The 26,680-nt window shown below is 38.5% G+C and overlaps 2 protein-coding genes across 2 annotated transcripts; one reads left to right on the forward strand and one right to left on the reverse strand.

Moving 5' to 3' along the window:
* The first annotated feature begins 1,016 nt into the window (after positions 1-1,016).
* Positions 1,017-10,602, forward strand: fgf21 (fibroblast growth factor 21). Its single transcript, XM_052139588.1, has 4 exons — positions 1,017-1,229; positions 1,708-1,785; positions 2,169-2,272; positions 6,942-10,602. The coding sequence occupies exons 2-4, from the start codon at positions 1,737-1,739 to the stop codon at positions 7,260-7,262; spliced, it is 474 nt and encodes a 157-aa protein (XP_051995548.1). The 5' UTR covers positions 1,017-1,229; positions 1,708-1,736; the 3' UTR covers positions 7,263-10,602.
* Positions 10,603-10,742: 140 nt separating this feature from the next.
* On the reverse strand, positions 10,743-24,705 carry LOC127653058 (potassium voltage-gated channel subfamily A member 7-like). Its single transcript, XM_052139564.1, has 3 exons — positions 24,557-24,705; positions 23,096-23,851; positions 10,743-12,975 (listed from the first exon to the last, which is right to left on the reverse strand). Exons 2-3 carry the CDS (start codon positions 23,786-23,788, stop codon positions 12,052-12,054), a joined length of 1,617 nt encoding a protein of 538 aa, XP_051995524.1. The 5' UTR covers positions 23,789-23,851; positions 24,557-24,705; the 3' UTR covers positions 10,743-12,051.
* Positions 24,706-26,680: the final 1,975 nt, after the last annotated feature.

Genomic DNA, 26,680 nt, shown 5'->3' on the forward strand with positions numbered 1-26,680 from the left:
TTAAGAACCATGTCAAATTACAAATACAGAAGAAAACAAATTACCCTTCTATTTTGAATTTTTGGGACATTTGTCACTTTTGGTGTCATTTTTTACCCTTATGGGTACATGCAATATTTGTTTCCACAATTAACATAACTTTTAGCTCTTTTGAACTTTGTTGTTGTTTTTATGTAGTTGCTAGTCATATTTTGTATGAAGTCCCTGTTAAGGTGATTAATGTGCCCTCTAGTAAACTTGGGCCCTGTTTAATTTTAGCTACAGTACTTTCCATTCCAAGTGTAGTTTTATGTGCACTAAGATTAATTCTTTCTATACCACTATAACGGTGGCTGCCCAAAATCAAATTTGGGTTTTTAATACATGTAAATTTAAATTCAATTGTTCGGGCGCCAGACAAGTCAAAACTTGTCAATTAAAAAAAAAAATATATAGCCTAATATAGAGAGAGAGAGAGAGAGAGAGAGAGAGAGAGAGAGAGAGAAGTACAGTTTCCCCGAAAATAGCTCAAACCACTGTTACACGAAAATGAATCCCTTCCAATACCCACAATAACATAAGATGGGGCTTAAATGACACGCATTCACAGATTGAAGGGTTTGTCAAAAAATGGTTATTTATGAAAACATTTAAAACAAAAACAAAGACAAGTCACACCAAGGTCAATTTTTCACACAGAGTTTGTATTTTTTCCATTGCCTCACATGACAAAACAGTAAGAACAGTAAGTAGGCTAGATTGCTTCAAGTTCAATTCAAGATTTCACAAACAAAACCTAAAGTCACGAGAGTCCTTGATTCATTAATGTCTTAAGTTCATAATTTTTTCAAACTCTGCCTTTCGTGGTCAATATCAACCAAAAGAAAAGAAATGGAAAACAAACCAAAGAAAAATAAATAATCCAAAAAATATAGGCTATATATTTATGTGTGCGTGTGTAATGTGCGTGTATGAATGTGTGTGTGCGTGTGCGTGTGTTTGGCCGCGTGAAGCAGTCTGTGTAGCGGCCGCAAATCCAGGGCCGGGGAAAGGTTTGGAGATTTGGCGTGAGGTTAAAAGATGATGTACATCAAGACTAGTATCTGAGGCAGGCGAAGCAGGCTGGATAGTGTTGCACCAGGCAAGCGAAGCGAACCATGCAGAGCTCAAATTCTCCGTCACTTTAGCGGTCGCACCCAGTCAGCGCATACACAGAAATTTCAGCAAAGAATAGCAACGACGTCCTTCAGGTAACTTGTGTCCCACTTCGATAACCTACTAGTTTGTTTTTTTGTTTTTGTTTTTTCTTCTCTCTTCCTCTTCCGTTTCTAGCTCTCTTTTATATTAAATTTCCTCATTGGTTTACGCCCATTAGAAAAAGTGAGAAGCTGGTATGGATTTCTTCCATATCGCCACACTACATGCTATAATTTGGAGCTAATTCAATTGAAAATATTATTATTATTATTATGTGAAAACAATGTTATTTTAATCACAAATCTGAATTTAGTCCACTTGCTGCTAGTTCACTTAATTAATAGGCTCACTTACAATACACACTATTACGTAATTTATTGTGGCGGGAATGAAAAGTTTCCTTATTTGAGTAAATTGAACTTATTAGGAATTTCAGTGTTGCTTTGTAATGCTACAATAAAGTATACAGTGGAAAAAGAGATTTAAGTTAATGGCAATAAGTGTGTTTATGTGTCTATGTGTTTGTTGTAGCGAACAGAAGACAAGGGCTGTTTCTTGAAATGAATGCTGATGGCTCAGTAAGGGGTTCTCCAGTACAGAACTCAAATTGTAAGCAACTGCTGCAAACACATTAGAGAGCACACTTGTATTTTACTATATGAGTACTACAGAAGTCACTAAGTGACTATCATAATAGCTTTACTTCTCAGAATGACCTGCTATCAGCAGGGGCTTTTAAGGGAAAAGCCTTATCTAACAGATGTGATAATAAGTTCATAGCATGTTGATAAGCAAGCCTCTGATAGCACTGATGCCTAATAAATGTTAATGACAGTTAGGTTACTCATGTAATTTGTAGTGATTTTTTTTTAAAGATGTAATTAAGATGGTGGTGGTTGTTAATGGTTGGGGTCCAAAGGTGATTTAATTAAATATGTAGTCATGCATCTATGGAAGTATAAGTAGGTGTTGCATTGATTGCTGTGATGCAGGTGTGCAGGAACTGCGCTCAGTGAAAGCAGGTGAGACAGTAATCAGAGGTGTGGCTACATCGCTCTTCCTCTGCGTAAATAATGCAGGCAACTTGAGAGGACAGGTCTGAACACTCTCTCTCATTACATCATCAAATATATGTAACATACAGTAGTGTATATATATAGCTAAATGTGTGATACACCAACTGTTACAAACCAGTGTCTTAAAGGGTTAGTTCACCCAAAAATGAAAATTCTCTCATCATTCACTCACCCTTATGCCATCCCAGATGTGTACGACTTTCTATCTTCAGCAGAACACAAATTAAAATTTTTAGAAGTATATTTAGCTATGTAGGTCCATATAATGCAAATTAATGGTGACCTGAATTTTGAAGGTCCACAATGCATATAAAGGCAGCATAAAATTAATACATATTATTCCAGTGGTTAACTCTATATCCTCAGAAGCGATATGATAGGTATGGGTGAGAAACAGATAATTATTTAAATGCTTTTTTAATCATACATCTCCGCTTTCACTTTCACTTTAAAAATGTGAAAGAATATGAAAGTGGAGATTAATAGAAAAAAAGGACTTAAAACGCTTCCGAAGACAGAGTAATAATGATTACTTTTATGTTGCTTTTATGTGATTTTTTTGGAGCTTCAAAGCTATGGTCACCATTCACTTGCATTGTAAGGACCAACAGAGCTGAAATATTCTTCTAAAAAATGTGATTAAATGATGAGAGAATTTTCATTTTTGGGTTAATTATCCCTTTAAAGTGTTTTTTGGTAATGTAATGGCACTACATTTGGCAGCTTTTGCCTATCATTATTCATTGTTAATGTTACATAATTTCAGATTGTGATTAATTTTTTAATCATTGCTCCACACATTTATAGTGTTACTGTGACTTCAGCATACAACAGTTACTATTTTACATTTGACATACTATTCTTACAGACCACATACAGTGGCCATTTTAGCTTGATTAACTAGTTAGAGACTAGAGAGAAGTGGAAGCATCTAATAGTATAATAAATTATACTGGTGAATAACATTCAAACTACAGAATAGAAACAACAGATACCAAAAAACTGACAGTACGTTTTCAGAATTGTAGACATTTAGGCATGCTTACAAGGTTCCAGGAAATTTGTACTGAATAACCTTTTCAAACAAACAATAAATAGCTCTTCCTAACACACAACACAATATATATACACAATATACACTCACCTAAAGGATTATTAGGAACACCTGTTCAATTTCTCATTAATGCAATTATCTAATCAACCAATCACATGGCAGTTGCTTCAATGCATTTAGGGGTGTGGTCCTGGTCAAGACAATCTCCTGAACTCCAAACTGAATGTCAGAATGGGAAAGAAAGGTGATTTAAGCAATTTTGAGCGTGGCATGGTTGTTGGTGCCAGACGGGCCGGTCTGCGTAATTCACAATCTGCTCAGTTACTGGGATTTTCACGCACAACCATTTCTAGGGTTTACAAAGAATGGTGTGAAAAGGGAAAAACTTCCAGTATGCGGCAGTCCTGTGGGCGAAAATGCCTTGTTGATGCTAGAGGTCAGAGGAGAATGGGCCGACTGATTCAAGCTGATAGAAGAGCAGCTTTGCCTGAAATAAACACTTGTTACAACTGAGGTATGCAGCAAAGCATTTGTGAAGCCACAACACGCACAACCTTGAGGCGGATGGGCTACAACAGCAGAAGACCCCACCGGGTACCACTCATCTCCACTACAAATAGGAAAAAGAGGCTACAATTTGCAAGAGCTCTCACCAAAATTGGACAGTTGAAGACTGGAAAAATGTTGCCTGGTCTGATGAGTCTCGATTTCTGTTGAGACATTCAGATGGTAGAGTCAGAATTTGGCGTAAACAGAATGAGATCATGGATCCATCATGCCTTGTTACCACTGTCCAGGCTGGTGGTGGTGGTGTAATGGTGTGGGGGATGTTTTCTTGGCACACTTTAGGCCCTTAGTGCCAATAATCCTTTAGGTGAGTGTGTATATATATATATATATATATATATATATATATATATATATACACACACACACACACTCACCTAAAGGATTATTAGGAACACCATACTAATACTGTGTTTGACCCCCTTTCGCCTTCAGAACTGCCTTAATTCTACGTGGCATTGATTCAACAAGGTGCTGAAAGCATTCTTTAGAAATGTTGGCCCATATTGATAGGATAGCATCTTGCAGTTGATGGAGATTTGTGGGATGCACATCCAGGGCATGAAGCTCCCGTTCCACCACATCCCAAAGATGCTCTATTGGGTTGAGATCTGGTGACTGTGGGGGGCCATTTTAGTACAGTGAACTCATTGTCATGTTAAAGAAACCAATTTGAAATGATTCGAGTTTGTGACATGGTGCATTATCCTGCTGGAAGTAGCCATCAGAGGATGGGTACATGGTGGCCATAAAGGGATGGACATGGTCAGAAACAATGCTCAGGTAGGCCGTGGCATTTAAACGATGCCCAATTGGCACTAAGGGGCCTAAAGTGTGCCAAGAAAACATCCCCCACACCATTACACCACCACCAGCCTGCACAGTGGTAACAAGGCATGATGGATCCATGTTCTCATTCTGTTTATGCCAAATTCTGACTCTACCATCTGAATGTCTCAACAGAAATCGAGACTCATCAGACCAGGCAACATTTTTCCAGTCTTCAACTGTCCAATTTTGGTGAGCTCTTGCAAATTGTAGCCTCTTTTTCCTATTTGTAGTGGAGATGAGTGGTACCCGATGGGGTCTTCTGCTGTTGTAGCCCATCCGCCTCAAGGTTGTGCGTGTTGTGGCTTCACAAATGCTTTGCTGCATATCTCGGTTGTAACGAGTGGTTATTTCAGGCAAAGTTGCTCTTCTATCAGCTTGAATCAGTCGGCCCATTCTCCTCTGACCTCTAGCATCAACAAGGCATTTTCAGCCCACAGGACTGCCGCATACTGGATGTTTTTCCTTTTCACATCATTCTTTGTAAACCCTAGAAATGGTTGTGCGTGAAAATCCCAGTAACTGAGCAGATTGTGAAATACTCAGACCGGCCCGTCTGGCAACAACAACCATGCCACGCTCAAAATTGCTTAAATCACCTTTCTTTCCCATTCTGACATTCAGTTTGGAGTTCAGGAGATTGTCTTGACCAGGACCACACCCCTAAATGCATTGAAGCAACTGCCATGTGATTGGTTGATTAGATAATTATACATATGTTTAATCAGAATATTTGTGAAATATAAATTAATGTGGTTAAATTGTAATTAAATTGCTTCTTAAACTAAATAGCTTTGGACACAGTTTTTCATAATTTGTCAACATTGAAAGTTTTATAAAATAAAAAATAAAAATTGTTTTACTCTGTGACACTTTAAAGTTGTATTAGTTAACATTACTTAATGCAATAGTTAACATGAACTAACAGTGAACAAGTCTATTACTGCATTTATTAATCTTTTGTTCATTTCTACATACAGTATACTGATATTTTATTTAAAATAAAAGTTTTATGTTAACATTAGTTAATGCAATAAGAACAAACATGAACACACAATGAACAAGTATTTTGATAAATGAAGGAAGAATAATAAATACTGTAAAAAAAAAAAATTATTGCTCATGGTTAGTTCATGTTACCCAATGCATTAACTAATGTTATAGAATAGGACCTTATTGTAAAGTATTGCCTTCTGAATTATTCCTTTTTTTCTGTTTTGAAGTCTTAAAATAAGTAGTGAAATGCAGCTCCATGGGTGTTTTGATAATTATTTTATTTTTATTTATGAAATGTGAAATTGCTCAGACAGGGTTTGCAACACCACTTAAACTACTTAGGGCATACTCACACTAGGTCCGATTGCCTTGTAGCGTGCCCAAGCACAATTGTCCCCACTCCCCCGCTGGCCTGCACTCACATTGCACTTAATGTTCCAGGCCTGAGCACCCTTACATCATTACGATGTGACTTTCAGTTTTGAAGAAAATAGGAAGAAAAGCGCTCTTACACAGCACAATGGAGTCCATCATTCTAAAGTTACTTACTTTGTGGCTAATTTGGGGCATGGTGACACATGGCCCTCTCACAAGCCTAATTGTAGACAGCATTGTACCACTGGAATTGATCCTTTTCGTCCAATGAGCTGCCAGATTTACCTTCAGATACTGAACCCGCAGTTTTTTCAGCTTGTGACATCATTGCTCAATGGATCTTTGGTATTCACGAGCACGAAGATATTCACAAATTTAATCAAATATGTCCAGTTCCAGTTGTTCCTGTATACTCTCGTCAGCCCAAATTTCCAGTAAACACTGCACCTCTGCCGTAGACCAAAGTGATCCCTTTGCTGGCATGTTTATTAACTGGAACAGTCGCATCATTGACGCCATGTTTCGAGTTCAGTGCTCGGCCACGGTTAGCGATCACACTAGATGTGTACTGTGCCTGAGCCAACTGAACCGTGCTCGAGCCCACCTCTTCAAGCAGGCCAAGGCACATTTCAGGCAAATTAACTGGACTTTGAGGGTCAAACGTGCTCGGACATGGTACAGATCACCTAGTGTGAGTACACCCTTAAAATCTGGTCTCAAAATACAAACAGTGCACCACAGTTATTTAGCCATTATATTAACACTAATAAGCATATATTATTCAAATCATTTGTATACATATAGTGAATGAGCCTAATATAATTTGCTCTGAAGACACATTTGATACTGAGTTGTCTTTTCTCTTCAAGTGGGATTACACTGAAGAGGACTGCACCTTTCAGGAACTGCTCCTGGCAGATGGATATTCTCTTTTCCTTTCTCCACACAATGGACTTCCTGTGTCACTCCTCTCAAATCAGTTGGGACAGAGATATAGCGCCCCATTTTCTCGGTTCCTCCCCATTATGAATACTCAGTTTACAGCGTCCAGGAATGGAGAGAACAGTCAGATACACGAGGTGAAACAGTATATTCAAGACATAAACTTGGACTCTGATGACCCACTTGGAATGGGACATCAGTCACACATACAAATTGTTTTCAGCCCTAGTCTGCATACTGAGAAATGAGGACTGAGAACATTAGTTATGGAGACACACTTTACAACATCACTGGACAGCAAGACTGACAAACTATTGTTACTGTGTTTTTTGTTTCCTGAGAATGTATTTATTTGAACATATTTATTTATTTACTATTCTCTTAATATAATTTGATGTAATTATTGCTTGGAATAATTAAATGATGGATATCTGCAGGTGAAGATTCCACCTTCATACTTTTGTTGGAAGTTTATTTTGTTCTTTTTTCACATTGTTTAATAGTCACCTCAGGATGATTTTTGAGTGATGAAATTTTTTTATAAATAAAAGTACACAATAAGCCTACATTTCATAGAGCGCCATCACATCAGATATTCTATATTACCATCGAAAGCATGCACACACCCACACATTCAACACATTTGAATACACACATGCACACACATATATGTATATGAGATATACATATATCTCATTCACAGTATTTGAACAGTTTTATTTAAAGAGATAGTTCACCCAAAAATGTGTATGACTGTCTTTCTTCAGCAGAAAACAAATTAGGTTTTTAAGAAGATAGAAATCTGTCAGGTCCTTATAATGCAAGTACAAGGGTGCCAGCACTTTGACGCAGCAGACAAATAATCCACATGACACCGGTTGATAAATGAATGTCTTCTGAAGCAAATCAATACGTTTTGTAAAAAACTAACGATAATAAAAACTTTATAAATTTTAAAAAAGTGCATCCTGCCAGCCACTGATGCAAAGTGTGGGGCAAGTGCGTCGGAGAGTTCACATGAGAATTCGGAAGCGCCGCTTATTAACTACAGAAGTGCGAAAGTTACGCGAGAGTTTTGCCATTTCAAACAGCCTTAGAGCCGTGGATGGAAGCGCTGATATAAGTAAAAAATATTTTAATGATCATCTTTTCATATTGATATCAGAAGACATTCATTGATCGACTGGAGTCGCATGGATTACTTTCATGCTGCCTCAATGTGACTTTTGGACTGTCAAAGTGCTGGCACCCATGCACTTGCATTATAAGGACCTGACAGATCTCTATCTTCTTAAAATCTTCATGTGTGTTCTGCTGAAGAAAGACAGTCATACGCTTCTGGGATGGCATCATGGTAAATTAATGAGAGAATTTTCATTTTTGGGTGAACTATTCCTTTAAAACATGAATTACAGTGCTGCAGCAGGTAATCGAAACTCAATACTAAACAATTCCAGAGAAATTATGCTTAATCCATCTGTCTGACACACAAATCCCTGGCACATTCATGGCGGCGAGTGGGTGACAAAATACGTGACATTTAAATGACACCACACAGTGTTTCTTACTATGAATAAGTCATTTATATATATCGAGAACACTAGTAAGATCTTTAAAGCGTAAGTCAGGTCATCTTTCGGCTCAGCTATATTTTCCCAAACACGTTCTAGCATTAAGACAACAAATGCCACTCTCTGAACAGATAAAAATAGTTTCATAAATAAATACATTCAATGATTTAATGTGGTGATATCAAAATCAAAGTGGTAACACTTCACAATAAGGTAGACATAGAATGTTCTGCTAGCATTAGCGTATGGATTCTGTTTGGTTATTTTTTTGTGAACCAATTCCTATGTTCTAGGAATGTTCTTTTTAAGTTTTATTATAAAATAACATTCCCGGAATGTTCTGGTAAACAAAAATTGTTAGCTGGGTATACAGTACGTTAACATTACTTAATGCTTTAGGTATTATGAACTAAGTTAAGTTCAACTGACAGCATCTGTGGCATAATGTGGATGTCCCTCCTTTACTTTAAATTAATAAAAAAAATAATCTACGTTACTGTGAGGCAGTACGTAAATGTTAAATTATTCCCTTTTTTAAATGTATAGCCACAAGACGTAAACAATATGCATGTTAACATGATTGTAGTGTGATAAAATTGCTTTATAACCTTATCTGTGTAAAATTATTTCCAAATGTACAACTATGATTTTAAAAACTTTACAGCTTAGATAATACATAACAGTTATTGAAATTAATGTAAGTGCTGTTATAAAATTATAAATGTCATATTTCTGCCTTTAAACCCTCCAAAATTTGGCCCCATTCACTTCCATTGTCAGTGCCTCACTGTAAACTTGATTTTTGCAGTTTTTAAAGAAAAGCAGGGGTGCACCAAAATACATTTTTGTGGTAATCAGCATTATGCCACAAATGCTGTCGATTGAGCTTAATACAGTGGCAAGAAAAAGTATGTGAACCCTGTGGAATTAGCTGGTTTTCTGCCATAATTGGTCATAAAATGTGATCTCATCTTCATCAAAGTCAGAAGAATAGACAAACCCAATGTGCTAATGCTAACAACACACAAACATTTATAATCTTTCATATCTTTACTGAACACTTCCCATTAAACTTCCACAGTGCTGTGGAAAAAGTAAGAAAACCCCTGGATTTAATATATGGTCTATCTTCCTTTGACAGCAGTAACCACAACCAAATGTTTCCAGTAGCTGCAGATTAGACCTGCATATTGTTCAGAAGGAATTTTGGACCATTCTTTCTAACAGAACTGCTTCAGCTCAGTCATATTCTTAGGATGTCTGGTGTGAACGGCTCTCTTGAGGTCATTCTACAACAGCTCTATTGGGTTAAGGTCTGGGCTCTGACTGGGCCACTCCAAAAGTTGGATTTTCTTTTCTTTTTTAAGCAATTCTGTAGTGGATTTATTTAGATGTTTAGGATCATTGTCCTGCTGCATTACCCAACTTCTACTGAGCTTCAGCTGGTGCACAGCCACCCTGACATTATCCTGAAGGACAGTGGTTCCCAACCCTGTTCCTGGAGGCCCTCCAACACTACACATTTTGGATATCTCCCTAAACAAACACACCTGAATCAACTCATTAGCTCGTTAGCAGAGACTCTTCAACTTGAATTGGGTGTGTCAGATAAGGGAGATATACAAAATGTGCTGTGTTGGGGGGGCCTCCAGAGACAGAGTGGGGAACCACTGCTGTAGGATATCTTAATAAACTTGGTAATTATGTTTTTTCCCTCGATGATGGCAAGCGGTTCAGACTCCAAAGCAGCCCCAAATCATGACTCTCCCTCCACCATACCTCACCGTTGAGATGATGTTTTCATGTTGGTATGCGGTTCCCTTTTTATGCCATATGTAGTTCTCCATGTTCTTCCCAAACAACTCAACCTTAGTTTCTTCGGTCCACAAAATTTTTTCCCAGTGGTGTTGTAGAGTGTCAAGATGATCTTTGGCAAACTTCAGGCACCCAGCAATGTTTACTTCGAAAGCAGTGACTTCTTTTGTCATATCCTGCAATGGACACTATGCATGTTTAATGTTTTCTGTGTAGTAGACTCATGAACAGAGATGTTAACCAGTTTAAATTATTCCTTCAAGTTTTCAGCTGTTACTCTATGGTTCTTTTTTACCTCATTGAGCATCCTGCATTGTGCCCTTTGAGTCATCTTGGCTGAATGGACACTTCTAGGGAGAGTAGCCACAGTACTAAATTGTCTCCATTTATAGACAATTTGTCTAACTGTGGACAGATATCTAAGCTCTTTGAGATAACTTTGTAACCCTTTCCAGTTTTATGCAAAGCAAAAATTCTTGATCAGAGATCTTGATCTGAGATCTCTTTTTAATGAGGCACGGTCCACGTCCTTAGGATGAGACATACAACCGAGGTCCTGACTCTCTGTGGTCACTTTAAATACCAGGGCACTTCTCGCAAAGAGTAGGGGTGTAACCCCCTTGTCCTGGCCTATGGTTTCCTAATAATCCCTATCCCTGAATTGGCTATATAACTGTACTCTCTTCTCTCCACCAATAGCTGGTGTGTGGTGAGCTTCTGGTGCACTATGGCTGCCGTCACATCATCCATTTGGATGCTGCAGACTGGTGGTGTGTGAGGAGAGTCCCCTGTTCAGTATGTTAAGCGCTTTGATTGTAGTGTCAGAAAAGCACTATATAAATATTACATTCATTCATTCATTCGTTCACATCAGCAGATACTACTTGTGAATAGCAAACTCAAAATGTTGAGTGTTTTTTATTAGTCAAAGTAGCTCTAACCCACATCTTCAATCTAGTTTCATTAGTTGGATGACAGGTTTACCAACTCCTGCCTCTAATTAGCTTTTGTTGATGTCATTAGCATGGGGGTTCACATACATTTTCTAACCTACACTGTGAATGTCTGAATTATGTATTCAGTATGTACAAGAACAATACAATAATATCTGTGTTAATAGTTAAAACAGATTGCGTTTATTCTTTATTGTAACTTAGATGAAAGATCAAACAAGATTTTAAGACAAATTTATACATAAATAGAGGTCATTCTAAAGGGTTCACATACCTTTTCTCGTCACTGTATTTAGATAATTATATTAAAAAAGATTAATAAATGCTGTAAAAGTATTGTTCATTGTTATTTATTTGCGTTAACTATTATTAACATGTAAAAACTTATTGTTAAGTGTTACCAAAACGTTTTGTAAACACAGCTACAGGAAAATGGCTTATGGTTGTTAAATTACTTTTATTCCTGGTCAGTGATTTTTGTAACGTCTTTACTGAGAACTCTTCGTCCTGTAATATGTCCTCCTCTGGCTTTAATGTACCTTTTGCGTGCAAGCCTCTCTATCAGTTTCTCTCTCATGCGTTATTTCCTGCATTCCAACTTTTCTTTCAATCCCCATATATTCAGAGTCACAGTGAGACAGTGTCCAGTGAACATGGGCCATCTCTTTCTCTTATGTCACTCTCTGAACTCCAGTGTCTCAGACTTGGGTGACCAGAGGCTCCCGTAGGTAAATGGTCCCTCTTTGCGCTCCAGCTTGCCCAGCACAAAATCCAGCAAGAAGAGTTCCATTAAGAGGAGCACAGATCCCTCTGTAGGCTGCGCCTCCCTCAAGAGGGACGTAGTTTCCATTTTCCCCTGGCCCTTCCTCACCCTCTTCTCCCTCTCCTTCACCCTCTCCCTCCTCCCAAAGGTCGGTGTTGACGTGAGTGTACTCTTGGTTACTCTCACACTCCGTCTCACGGTGGTAGAAGTAGCTGAAGTTAGAAACGATGACAGGAACAGGGAGTGAGATGGTGAGCACACCAGCGATAGCACACATGGAGCCCACCAGCTTTCCGCCCACCGTCTCTGGATACATGTCGCCGTACCCCACTGTCGTCATGGAGACCACAGCCCACCAGAAGGCCTCTGGGATACTGGTGAAGGCCGTGCCTGGGTTGTCCACCTCTGCGAAATACACGGCACTGGAGAACAGTATGACTCCAATGAATAGAAAGAAGATGAGAAGGGCTAGCTCTCTCAAGCTGGCTTTTAGTGTCTGGCCCAAGATTTGTAGGCCTTTGGAGTGGCGGGACAGCTTGAAGATCCTGAACACTCGAACCAGACGGATAACCCTGATGATGGCCAGGGACATGCTCGGTGTAGCTCCCTTAGACTTGGCCAGCTCGGTGCCGAGTGTGACAAAGTAAGGAATGATGGCAAAGAAGTCTATGATGTTCATCACATCCTTAAAGAAAATCATTTTACTGGGAGAGCAGGCGAAACGCATCATTAGTTCAAATGAAAACCAGCAGATGCACATGGTCTCTACTAGGAAGAATGGATCTTGGAAGGGAGAAGACATGGGTGGGACAAGCATTGTGCTGTTTGCAATACTGGGATGAGGCTGGTATGAATATTGCTGGAAAAGAAAGAGACAGATGGGAAGAGAGAAAGTCAAGGGAAGAATGGAGAGAAGAGAACAAGGGATGAGACTGGGGGAAAAGGGCATTGCTTTGGACTACATTATATACCTTTTACTAATAGAATATTACACATTATTTAAAGAAACACTTAAAAATTGGCATCTGTGATTGAAAAAAAAAAAACATGTAATATTTTTGTTCACTATCGTATATATAATTAAATGATATGTGACTATACCTACTTCTGTTAATTACAAAAATCTGCTTTGCACATTTAAAATGTAACATTAATCACCACAGTCACACAGGTGGTATAGCAAATGAAACATGATAACTTATACTTCAAGAGGGGCCGTTCCACATGCAACAGTCAAAGAAATGTATAGACAGTGAATAGTGTCACTCACACAAACACAAAACACCATCAGGGTAGCACATGTGACATTAAAATAATGCAATAAACTTATTGTTCTTCATAATTAACAATAATTGGCTGTAAAACAAAACATGCATTGTCTTGTACAAGATAATAGGCCTTTACATTTTCACTGTTAACTAAAAGATAACATACTTTTGTACTTTTTGTACTTTTTATACATTATATATATGTATATTATATGGCAAGGAATTCGACATGGAGGTGAGAGTAGAATCCAAAAGCAGAAAGTTTATTAGCAATCAGCATACAAATCCAAAACACAATGCAAAAGGCGTATGTGTAGCAGCAAAGTAGTCGTTAACAGGCAATCAGTCCAACCAGGCAAACCGAGCAAAACAGGAATCCAAAAGCAGTAATCCAATAAAGCAGGCCCAATGGTCATAACAGGTTGGCAATAAACAAGCAATAAGAATAATGCTTGGTAAGGCAGTGAAACTGGCACTACTTCACAAAGTAACAATGGCAAGGCATGCCCCCACCGAACAACTCCCATTGTTGTTCATCCCCTTTGTCTCGGTGCAGGACGATTTGGGTGCACTTGGAAGTCTAGGATCAGGGATGGATCCAGTATTTCCTTGGCAGCTACACACTATCTCTCCTCTGGTCCATAACCTTCCCAATCCACCATGTACTGCATCTGGCCCCGTCGACAACGTGAGACTATGATCTCTCTGACAATGTAAGCAGGTGATCCGTCGATCTCCAATGGAGGCTCAAGATCTATGGCCAGATGTTGGGTGGACAGGTTTCAACAATGACACATGAAAAGGAGATGCGATAGTTAGCAGGCAGCTCCAGGCGGTAAATTACAGGATTAACAATTCTGAATGGACCAACATACCTGGGGCGGAGTTTCCTGCAGGGTAGCCATAACTTGATGTCCCGAGTAGATAGCCAGATTCTCTGGCCAGGTTGATAGTTGGGGTGGGGACACCTCCGATGATCAACTTGGATCTGTTGGGCCTGGACAGCCCACTGCTATCTGACATGCATGCTGTCCCACAACTGCTTGCTCCATTTGATCCAATAATCCACCGCTGGCACTGTAGAGGGTTCACCCAACCAAGGGAACATAGGAGGTTGGTAGCCTAGCACACATTGGAAGGGAGTCAGTAGATGAGGGCGTAAGGGAGTTCTGGGCATATTCAGCCCATGGGAGAAAGTCACTCTACTTCTGTGGTTCTCGACTGCAGGAAGACCTGAGACACCTGCCGATTTCCTGGTTTAGCCTCGCCCCTGTCCGTTTGCCTGTAGGTGATAACCAGACGTGTGGTTGACGTTGATGATGTCGAGCGGTTTACATAAAACCTGCCAGACTGTCAGACACGGTCTTCAGGCAGACCATAGATTCTGAAAACTTGGTGGAAAAGAATGTTAGCAGTTTCCATAGCAGTGGGGAGACCTTTCATGGGTCTAGTCTGCATGATTTAGAGAAATAAAGATGATGTTATACCCACTGGAGTCTGGCAGGTCGGTGATGAAGTCGACAGACAGGTGGGACCAGGGTCTCTGAGGAATAGGCAGTGGCTGTAGAAGGCCGGCTGGCAGTTCTCTGGTGGTTTTAGACTGTGCACAAACTTGACACGTCTTAACACAAAAGCAGTGACATCATTAAATGGTTTAATGCCACCAAAATGAGTTACATACCAGGTTTATAGTCCTCTGGGTTCCAGGGTGTCCAGTGCTGAGGGAAGTATGAATCCATTGGATCATTCTTTGGCGTAGAGTGCATGGTATGTATTTTCTTTGTGGGAGGGCATTCGGGTGGAGCAAGATCTGCTTGTTGGGCCCTCTGGATCTCCTCCATGATGTCCCATCTTATGGGTGCGATGATCACAGGAGGTGGTCCCTTGATGTATTCTAGGTTCTTATGGTCGATGATTACTTGGAACGGATGGACAGAACACTCAAGACAGTGGCACCACTCTTCTAGCGCACTGTTCATGGACCGTAGTTCTTTGTTCCTGACATAGTTTCTTTCAGCGGAGTTCAGTTTACGGGAAAACCACAATGATAATATTTTCCAGGGTTACCAAGGCATTGATAGAGAACCCCCTGCCACCCATGCCGCAGTCTGAGGCATACACTTCCTCTATGAACAGTTGGTCAGGATCTGGGTGCTTGAGAATGGGAGCGGTCGTGAAACTTGTTTTGAGTGTGAAGGCTTTTTGAGCAGTCACTTCATGGCACCTTGGATGGTTTTCCTTTGAGCAAAGACATTAAAGGGACAGAAAGGAGACTGTAGTTAAGGCAAAACCTCCTGTAGAACTTTGCAAAACCCAGGAAACATTGTAGCTCCTTAACGGTGTTGGGTCTTGGCCACTCCGTGACTGCCTTGATCTCGGAGTCATTCTGGATCTCAAATCCAGCTTTGTGTAGATGCGTGCTTCACATAGTTGTTCAAGTGCAGAAGGTACAAGATGGAGTAGGTACCTGTATTTGCTCGTCACCGTGTTCAATCCTCGGTAGTCAATGCATGGATGGAGCCCTCCATTTTTCTTCTCAATGAAGAAATCTGCTGCAGCTGGTGAGATGGAAGGATGAATGAACCCTGAAGCTAAAGCCTCCTCGACGCAAGTCTCCATGGCCATGGTTTCAGGTCTTGACAATGGATAGGCTTTTCTCCTAGGGGGGTGCCATGTTGGGAAGTAATTCTATAGAGCAGTCCCATGGATGAAGGGGTACTTGGGTTGCCTTAATTTTGCTGAACACTTCTGAGAACTCAGAATACTCCCTGGGGACCTGGCTTGGTTCTCAGTACTTTCAATGTCAGTAGTTAAACATGGCATGGTGACATGAAGACAGTTTGATTAACAATACTCTTGACCATTGTTTTAACTCACCCTGGTTCCAGGAGATGATGGGATCATGGATAGCCAGCCATTGATGCCCCAGGATGAGACGATACGTGGGTGAGTCGATGACAGTGAGAGGATTTTGTTGTGAAACAATCCAAACCGTAGTGGTTTGGTAAGTGATGCCAGTGCATATAGGCGCATTATTCACTGCAGTAATGTTAATAGTAGGTATACAAGGTACTGTAGGGATACGGAGGCCATCTTTGAGCGTGGTGAATTGCACAGTAAATTATTAATCCTCACAGCCAAAGAGATTAATTCAGTGAGTGTTGAATCCTCACCCTTGCATGCAAGTTCAGCCTGCAGATTGTAGTTCAGTCCCTCTCTGAACATAGTCTTCAGTGCAATCTCATTCCATCCACTTTGGGCTGCTAGTATTCTGAAGTGTTTGGCAAAGTCAGCAGCAGAACGTGAACCCTGGCATACATGAAACAACTGAACAGAGACATCTTTACCTCCCTCTGGGTACTCAAACACTTCATGGATCTGGGAATCGAAGTAATCAAAATTATGTTTGAAGCCGATTATCACTCTCCAAAACAGCTGAGGCCCAGTCTAGCGCTTTACCGGTAAGTAATGTCATCATATATGTACATTTCTTGGATTCCTGACTGAAAGACTCTTGTTGAATGGAGAAATATACTTTACATTGATGTAAAAATCCCTTACATTTCTCTGGCGAGCCATCAAACTTATCAGGAAGAGCGAAATCGAAACTTACCAGTGAGGCTTGTGGAGATGGAAGAGAACGGATATACCGGGTGAGGTTCTCATTTGTAGCTCTTAGGTGGTTCAGTTGTTCCTGGAAACTCTTGAGCAGTTCGCTCTGGTGAACGAATGCAGCCTGAAGCTGAAAAACTTCCGCTGTATTCATTGGATGCGAAGTATTCTGTAAGGGACTCAATATGGAGGCGAGAGTAGAATCCAAAAGTAGGAAGTTTATTAGCAATCAACATACAAAAATCAAAACACAAGGCAAAGGCATAGTCATGTAGCAGGCAAAGTAGTCATTAACAGGTAATCAGTCCAACGAGGCAAATGGATCAAAACAGTAATCCAAAAGCAGTAATCCAATAAAGCAGGCACAATGGTTATAACAGCTAGACAAAAACAGGCAATGAGAATAACACGTGGTAAGGCAGTGAAACTGGCAATACTTCACAAAGTAACACATGTTATTTCACTGTACATGGCATTTTTACACTCTTTTTCTGTTAAATATATATATATATTTTTTTTATACAGTGCGGGTTCAATATAAGTATGTTAAGCTCTACTGACATCATCTGTGGTATGTTGACAATTAGCACAGAAAATAATTTTGACTAGTTAAAAAATGTTGATTGTAATGCGAATAAAGTGAAAATCTTTGGGCCAAAGTTCTCCATATTTTTCTGTAGACCTCCACTGAATTAGAGTCACTGTATTAAACCCAAACACTTCAAAGCATATGTTCATATATTGTCAACTTTGTGTGTTTTTGCTATATTTGAGAAATTTTGTTTATGTTTACAACTTAAAGTGAGAGTTCACCCAAAAATGAAAATTCACCCAATAATGAAAATTCTAACCACTTGAGTCATATGGATTACTTTTATGCTGCTTTTATGTGCTTTTTGGAACTTCACATTTCTGGCCACCATTCACTTGCATTGTGTGCACCAACAGAGCTGAGATATTCTTCTAAAAATCGTCATTTGTGTTCAGCAGAAAAAGAAAGTCATAAACATCTGGGATGGCACGAGTAAATGATGAGAGAATTGTCATTTTGTGGGTTAAACTATCCCTTTAATTCTTTAATTTGCTGTATATAAGTGTCAGTGGGAATGCCTATGCATACATATTTTTTGAGTTGATTTATTTCCCTGTTGAGGCCCAACATGCTTTGCCTAACAAGTGTCCGATTGAAACAATTTGGTTGCTCATTTGACACCCACTTGGCCTCTTCTAAGTAAGAGGCCCTTCTGTTGTCAGAGTTACAGAGCATGGCTTTTACTCAATGACCATTATCACTCATTGTCACTCCTCAAGTAATTACCTCCAACAAGTGTAAAACACAATGATATAACACACTTGGGAGCATAAAAGTAACAAGAGTAGTGACATTTTTTCACTGAAATACAGTATGTATCCATGAAATTGTACAACCTTACTTTGAACTTTTTCCAGCCTAATAACACAGACTAAACTTAGCATAACACTATGCGTTTGTGTGTTTGCTTGGAAAACAGATTTAAGAAGAGTAAGTCAGAAGATTAGCATTGACATTTGAGATGAGTGTGTAAGCACGTGAGTGATCTTATATTTCTGGCAAGCTGGCTGTTAAGTGTTCCCCATCGAAGTGCTGTATGTGCTTGTTTTGATTTTACATAAAGGGCCATTTACACAGTGTTTTTGTGTCTGTTTGTGCTGTTTTTTAATAGTTTTTTTATGTGAATATACACTGGATGGACATCTTTGACTGCTGCGCTGCATCTTGCTGTTTTCTCAGTGTTTCACAAATTAAAGGGATAATTACCCCGAAATGAATAATCTCATCATTTACTCACTCTCATGCCATCCCATATCTGTTCTGCTGAACACAAATGATGATTTTTAGAAGAATATCTTAACTCTGTAGGTCCATTCAATCCAAGTGAATGGTGTCCAGGGGCCTTATGTATTAAACTATGGTGAGATTTCTTCCTAAAAGTATACATAAGCACAAAAGTCAGATTTTGCGAACGCACAAAAAAAATCCCAGCTAGCGGAAGATTGCGCTTACATACACGTGATTCATTCCCCACCCCGTCTCCTCCATAAAATAATCATATATGGAGTGTACATGCCTGTTTTTACTATGCATATTCTCATCTGCGTACAATTACCATATGCATTTCACCATCCAGACACATGATTACTGTGTTTAACGGTACGAGAAACTGTATTATGAGATAAGACTATAAATGTCACATGTACCTATGCTGCACCATGGAGAATTTTGAACTTGTTTTCAAAGAATATATCTTGAATATTCCTTGGTAAATGTTTTTATCTTTGCAGATATAAAGGTAACGTTAACAATTTTGCTTCTCAGAAAATCTTTTAAATAATTTTAAGGTCCATTCGACTACTGAATTTGGCCAGCAGTGACTGTTTTATAGCTACTGTCCATGTTATTGAACCATTTCACATCAGTCAGAGTCAAGTGTGCATCGCATTACAGATCATCTTTATCCAAATGCTGTACTTATCTTAGATTTCAAACTAAGAAATCTTTGCTGTCATTTTAGTTACTGAATGTTCCCTCTCTATGATTGCACGGAAAGTTCTCCAAACGCAACACATCCCAAACCAATATTTCCCTTTTGCAGCTTATTTGATCAGTTTATAATCTGTTCAGTTTCATTATTTGTCCAGCTGGAGTTGCCAATTCACACACACCAGTAGAAGAGTGCGTACACACAGTCAAGAGTGTCTGGATGGTGCGCAAACATTTACGTTGTTTATTTTTTATAAATCACGATATGTTCGTGGGAAATTGCTTACACACATTTCAATGCACATTTTGCACATTTTGTACATCAGGCCTCAGAAATTTGAAGCTCCAAAAATCACATAAAGGCAGCATAGAAGTACTCCAGTGGTTTAATATATTTCTTCTGAAGCGATGTAATCACTTTAGGTGTGAAACAGATCAATATTTAAGTCAATTTTTACCATAAACCTCCACTTTCACTTTCAGAATGTGAAAGTAAAAATGCAGATTTATAGTAAAATGGGACTTAAAAATGCATCCGTTTCTCAGCCACACCTATTATATCGCTTCTGAAGACATGGATTTAACCACTGGAGTCTGATGGAATACTTTTAATCTGCTTGTATCTGCTTTTTAGAGCTTGAAAGGTCTGTCACCTTTCACTTGCAATGAATGGACCTACATACCTGAGATATTTATCTTTGTTTGTGTCCAGCAGAAGAAAGAAGTTCATACACATCAGGGCATGAGGGTGAGTAAATGATAAGATAATTTACATTTTGGTTGGACTATCCCTTTAAGACGGCACGTCAATTAAAATAACTTCAACTTTTAAAAACGCGTATTTGGAGATCTGCGTTCGGATCCGCTTGATGCGCAGTGTCTAGCTTTTTTAGTGCAAGGACCTATTTCATCACTTAAGTCGTTCTGTTTATTGATACAAGCTCCCATTTCTGTGTTAATGTACTCTGGGGGTGTCCTTTCTCTAAAAATAACACTTTAGACCTCTAAGGTGAAACTTGAGAGTGTACCCTTCGGCCATCCCTATCTCTCTGTCTCACCCGCTCTGATCCATACAGAATAACTGGGCTGTTTTGGCAGCGTATTGGGGTTACAGGCTTGTGACGATGGAGTTGGACGGCTGCTGGGAAACTAATTTGATACTCTTTACTGATGTTCCTTCCATGCCCACCGACCCACCCTGTGTCTCTTTTCTCTTACTTGATCAGGCACAGACGTTCTTTCATACTGTCACCTGTCATCTTGTCATTTCTCATCTCCTTTCGTTTTTTTTTTCTAGCAGTGTAAGTCAGGTGTATCCCTCCAGAGACGTCTCACGTGTCTGATTTTAGTTGCATACTAAAAAACAGACACCCCCCCTGAGGCTTTACTCGCAATCCGCGTATCAGATTTAACGACGTCTAAAATAATTTCAGCAATACCACTCCTCTCTAACACTCTCTCCTTCTCCCTGACCATTCAAATGTGATTTCTTTCATACTCTTGTTGTTGTTTTGTGACTTCTCAAACTCTAAGATTAATCTAGCATTCAACTATCTCTGAACATTTTATCCTGCTCTGTTTTGACTACTTGCTCTTGTTCATACATGTAAATGAGCTCGCAAGACAGGGAGTTAAGTTTCTTATATTATCAAATGTTATTGTGTGTTTGAATGTACATGAATACAGACAGTAAGAATGTTTTTGGTTCATTGTTTAGCCTACATTTGATAGAAATGTAGTGTACATACACATTTCACACATGTGATTGATACCTTAGCGAGTTTGCTAAATTCACCAAACCTTACATTATATTAATTACACTATCACGTTCATTATACTAGAACTATCTACATGCCTACGTATCAACTTTTAAACATTTAAATATCTGGGGTTGCTGCTGGTGAAGTTTTGTTAAAGGGATAGTTCACGCAAAAATGAAAGTTATGTTATTTATATCAGTTACCTTTTTGTGCATGTTTGTGCATGACCACAATTCCGTATGAATTACGGTGTCAAAATAATTGTTCCCCAAAATATATGCAAGAATGAACCTGACATCATCCATCCTTTAGACAACAAAGCAAATGGACGTGATGTGCTAGTATTTACGAATTCAAACGTGTGAAGTGGGATAATCACCGTAAGCAAGTCAAAACAGCATAACATTCTATGAAGTCACACAGGTTTGAAATAACATTAGGGTGAGTAATTGATGACATAATTTTCATTTTTGGGTGAACCATCCCTTTAAATGATGTACTTCAACAAACTGTATAATAATTGTAGTTGCAAAGTGTGTACTATAATATTTAAAAAATCATGCAGAGTGCAGTATATGCTGATGTTGTGGGCAGTATGCAGAACAAGAGTGCTATTTTGAATAGTAATATCAAATGATAGTGTTCCACAGTTAGACAACTGTGACCAACTGTCATCCTAATGTGTTCACCTTTCTATTCACTCTGCTCTCACATCTAGACTTCTACACTTATTAGACCCAATGAAATCAGTTTTATATTATTTTATTTTATTCAAAATTCCGATTTATTTTTCCCCAAATTCCGTGTTTTCTAATTTATGTTCTCTGAATTCCGGGTTTTAAAGTTTGATTACATTTTATCATTAAAAAACTGTCTTATCAAAATAATTAATAGAATTTTAATCATCAGAACAATAACCTTTCAACATACCATTGCAATATTTTTTATTAAATGAAGAGCTTCTGTACTGATCTTCACAGCACAATCCAAAACCCAAAAGTGGGTGTTTTTTGTTGTTGTTTATTTTATTATTATTATTATTAATAATGAGATATTGCTTAAATATATTGTAATAATTATCAATATATTATTATCATTTTTACTACTTCTGCTACTACTAAATTGAATATTACATTAATACAGCAGCAATATATTTCTGTCACATTTTTTTCAATTTCACAAGTCTAGTTAAATGGAGCTTTTATTTTGGCGTTTTGATGGAAAACCGGATGTTTTTGAGGGCTTCACTTCCCACGTCCGGAAAAGCAGTTCACTATATGAGCTAATGTGCATATTAAAGTGCAAAATTATATGATTTAATTAAATAAATATACAGTATAGTCTGCATGTGCTACGCACTTCACAGTGAATAAAGTGATCTGCTCTTTGTCATTAATACACACACAGTATTTTCATGGGCTCACGGGATGTTAATGATGCAGTTAGCATATATGCAGTGGCTTCTCACATTCACTTACTCTTGAAGCACTCAGCTCACGTAGGCTTTTTGTTTCATTAAATCTCAGCCATTTGAGGTTTAATCACACTAGGACACATCACGATTTTAATTTGATAAATTGTGCATTTATATGTGACTTTCTTTTCAAATATGTCAAATTACATGACATTCCATTAAATTTGTATGACTGGATTCTGTGATTCTGTCCTACACCTACACTCAGCCTTCATCTGTCTTTCCTCCATCCTTTTCCTATATGTGACACTCACTAGAAAAGCTATATTTCATAGAATTTGTTAGCCATATACTGTTCAGTCATGTATCTGATCAATCTACTCGTCTTGTTCTCATTATCTCACCTCTCTCAGCTCCTTCTCTGCTCTGAAGTCAGGAAGTGTCTCCAAACAGAAGATGAGAATGGAGACCACAATCACCATCACACTAATGATAGCGATGATACGGGCACCTCCGGAGGATTCCGGGTGTTCAAAAAGAATCCATAGCTTGCGTTGGATCTCATTTTTAGGAAGGGGCCGAGGTTCCTCCTTTGGGAAGCCCTCGTCCTCCTTGAATCGAGTCATGATATCTTCTCCCAGCTCATAAAAACGCAATTCATCCATGAAGACATCCAGAGGCACATTGGCAGGCCGCCGTAGCCGACCTCCAGACTGGTAGAAGTAGAGGATGGCATCGAAGCAGAATCGATTGCGGTCTAGGAAAATTTCGTTGCGAAGGGGGTCAAAGTATCGTAGCCGACGTTGTGGGTCTCCAAGCAGAGAATCGGGAAACTGGGCCAGAGTGCGAATCTGAGTCTCATAGCGCATGCCTGACACATTGATGGCCAAACGTTCAGAAAGCGCCCAACCTTCTCTCCACAATGAACCAGATTTTCGATTCTCCCTCTTCGTTTCAACCTTCTCTTTGTCGCCCTTTTCAGCTTTGTTGCGCTGGTCCTTGAGCTTCTTATCACTCTCACTGACCTCTTCCTCTACTTGTTTTTTGTCCTCCAATCCACCATCTGATCCTCCTCCTCCCTTGTCTAGGTTGTCCATCTCGTCTTCTTTCTCTGTATATGTTTATCTGCAGGTGGGACCTCTCACTTGCTCTTTTACCCTCTATTATATTGGGGAAAAACACAATCATTTCAGTTTAGTTTAACTCAGCCATCAAAGGTATGTCAAAACTTGAATGGATAAGAAGGAGAAGAGGACGAAGACAAAACGCATACCTTACTGATGGAAATTATAATATAAATAATAAATAAACTGATAAATAAACTCGAAAATTTATGCGGTCTAGTTCCCGTCACATAACTGAAGATACTATCAATACTTAAATTCTTCTGCAGGAACCTCTCAAGCCATCCCATGAAAACATATACTATAAACATTTGATGTACTCTCTGCTCACCCTATGTTGGGTCCAGGAGACAGATCCATTACAGCTTAGATTCTCACTTCAAAAATAAGACTACATGATTTTCCGACACATCACCAAAATATCAAAATCATCTAAACTAGAAATCAATAAAACAATGGAATATAACACATTAAAACATTTTATTTTTTACTACTCTAAACTAAAAAATTTCAATTGAGCCAATTTACATGTTAGTGAATGAAGATACACCTTGAGCTTGGCCTTAAAGCATGAAACAAACCTTAATTAGAGTTCAGGAAAAGATTGTTTAGTGTCATAATTCTCTGTAGGTATATTGTAAAGGACACAGTGGTTTATCTCTATCAAGGACATTGTTTGTAAAATTATCCCCTAAATGGATGTGGAGGCAATTAAATATTGTTTTGAGTCCATCTACTTACCCTATGCCACTAACAATCGTATATCCAGAAAAATTACCCCACGCTGTCCGTGTTCCTTCACTACCTCCACAACACCATGTGTTGTGTATCTGCTGTCCCCCCTTCTGCCTGTCTGGCTAACCTATGAAAAGGGTATGTGTCCAACAGGGGGTGCTTTCTCCTTTACCCTGAATCATACACTCCAACAGTGCGGTAATGATACTTAAACCTGTTTGTAGGTCACTGTCTTCTTCACTCTCTCCTCTCACGCTCACTGTGGTTCTGGGGAATGCTGTCATGTTGAAATTCAATCCAGACCCCCTCGTCCCCTCACCAGCTCACTGCCCCAAACATCTTTACACCAGCACCACTTTAACGCTAATACAGTTTCTGTCATACCTCAAGTTTTGTGTCAGGTATTTTCAATTCAGTAAATTCAAATAATTCAGTCCACTAGAAGAATGCCCTATGGGATTTTATGTTAACATGAACACTTTCCCCTCTCCCTTATACATGTATATGCTGTATTACATGTATTACTGCAAGAGAAAGTGTATAATTTAAGTGCTATGTCTGGTCACCATTTTAATAAACTTGTAGATTTTTGCAAGTCCTACGGAGTGACAGTTTTACAGACAGACAGAGTAGATAGATAGATAGATAGATAGATAGATAGATAGATAGATAGATAGATAGACAGACAGACAGATAGATATACAGACAGACAGACAGACAGACAGACAGACACACACACACACATATATAATATTGGGTCATTAAAAACATTTTGATTAAAATTATTTTTTTAAAGGGGGCGAGGAAGCCTTTTACCACACACCAGTAAAATCATGTAGATATTGGGAAAATAGATATAGGGCCAAATTTGTAAATTCTGCAAACTTATGCAAATACTCATTGCTTTTTTGAGAATGTTTATTCAAAGTAACTATACTTCAGAAAATGGTTAACCATTTTCTGTTCATTTCAGTCACATTTGGCATTACAGAACATCTGAAGTATTTTATAAACAAATGCATCTCCATTGTAATTGGATCTATCAATGTAAACCCACTTTGAACATTTTTCATATGTGTTTTATATGGACCTTTAGGGCTTCTTTACCCCAAATACTATATTTTCACTTATTGGACAGATACTAAAAAACTTCAACATACTTGAAAATTACAAATATTTTGTCTAAAAAAAAAAAGATTATTTCAGCAACATAAATTCGCACAATTTTTTTTAATTAATTGATAATATTAGGTAAAATTACCTCAAAATCAACTTTTAGACATTGCACGCAACGACCTTGTGGATCAGGAAAATTTTACAGTATATAGAGGTGTTAACCCTCCTATGGTATATATGTTTTTTTACCAAAATAAATGTTCTTCATTTAATAAAAATCAATTCCTTAATCTGGACTGTACAAGACTTGGTGACTTTTCCTCCATTTGCCATCTGAACAAAAAAACAGATAGAAATTACAGGGTGAGACTTTAAAAACTGTGCAAAACATACACACCCACTCACACACATGTCGGTGCGGCTATCCTTATGAGGACTCTCCGTAGACATAAATATTTTTATACTGTACGAACTATAGGTTATACAAATTTTCTCATAAACCACCCAACCCCGCCCTCACATACACACTTACACACACACACAAGAATGAACTGGTGAGACAATAACATGGAGCCTTTTTTTACATTTGTCAAAATAATAATTTTTTTATTAAATCAGTCATAATGCAAAACACACACTCAGAAATGAAGGGGTGAGACAATAACATACTCATAATGCAGAACACACACACAGAGGACCAGGACATCAATGAGTAGAGCTCTACTCTTTACAAGTCATCTGTTGTTTTCCAGCTGATGACAGCAATCTGAAACACACACATGTTTGCAAAATACACTTTACTTTAGAAAGTCTGAAATCACAAAATGTTTACTCTGATTCTTCTGATTTATACTTTAATTGAATTTTTAGAATTTTGTTTACATTATATTGACATTAACAGCAAAAACTGTCACTTCAAGTAAATTTGAAATGCTACAATTTGACAATTAATAGTTTGATAATGTCTAAATATATATATATATATATATATATATATATATATATATATATATA

Source organism: Xyrauchen texanus, chromosome 12, assembly GCF_025860055.1.
Source record: "Xyrauchen texanus isolate HMW12.3.18 chromosome 12, RBS_HiC_50CHRs, whole genome shotgun sequence".
NCBI lineage: Eukaryota > Metazoa > Chordata > Actinopteri > Cypriniformes > Catostomidae > Xyrauchen > Xyrauchen texanus.

Bases quoted from the DNA above. Each gene is read 5' to 3' on its own strand.
- LOC127653058 (XM_052139564.1), bottom strand. From the start codon at position 23,788: ATGGACAACCTAGACAAGGGAGGAGGAGGATCAGATGGTGGATTGGAG. The intron at 12,976-23,095 runs GTGAGATAATGA...TTTCTTTTCCAG, and splicing joins CAGAGAAGGAGCTGAGAGAG to CAATATTCATACCAGCCTCA.
- fgf21 (XM_052139588.1), top strand. From the start codon at position 1,737: ATGAATGCTGATGGCTCAGTAAGGGGTTCTCCAGTACAGAACTCAAAT. The intron at 1,786-2,168 runs GTAAGCAACTGC...GCTGTGATGCAG, and splicing joins TCCAGTACAGAACTCAAATT to GTGTGCAGGAACTGCGCTCA. The intron at 2,273-6,941 runs GTCTGAACACTC...TTTCTCTTCAAG, and splicing joins CAGGCAACTTGAGAGGACAG to TGGGATTACACTGAAGAGGA.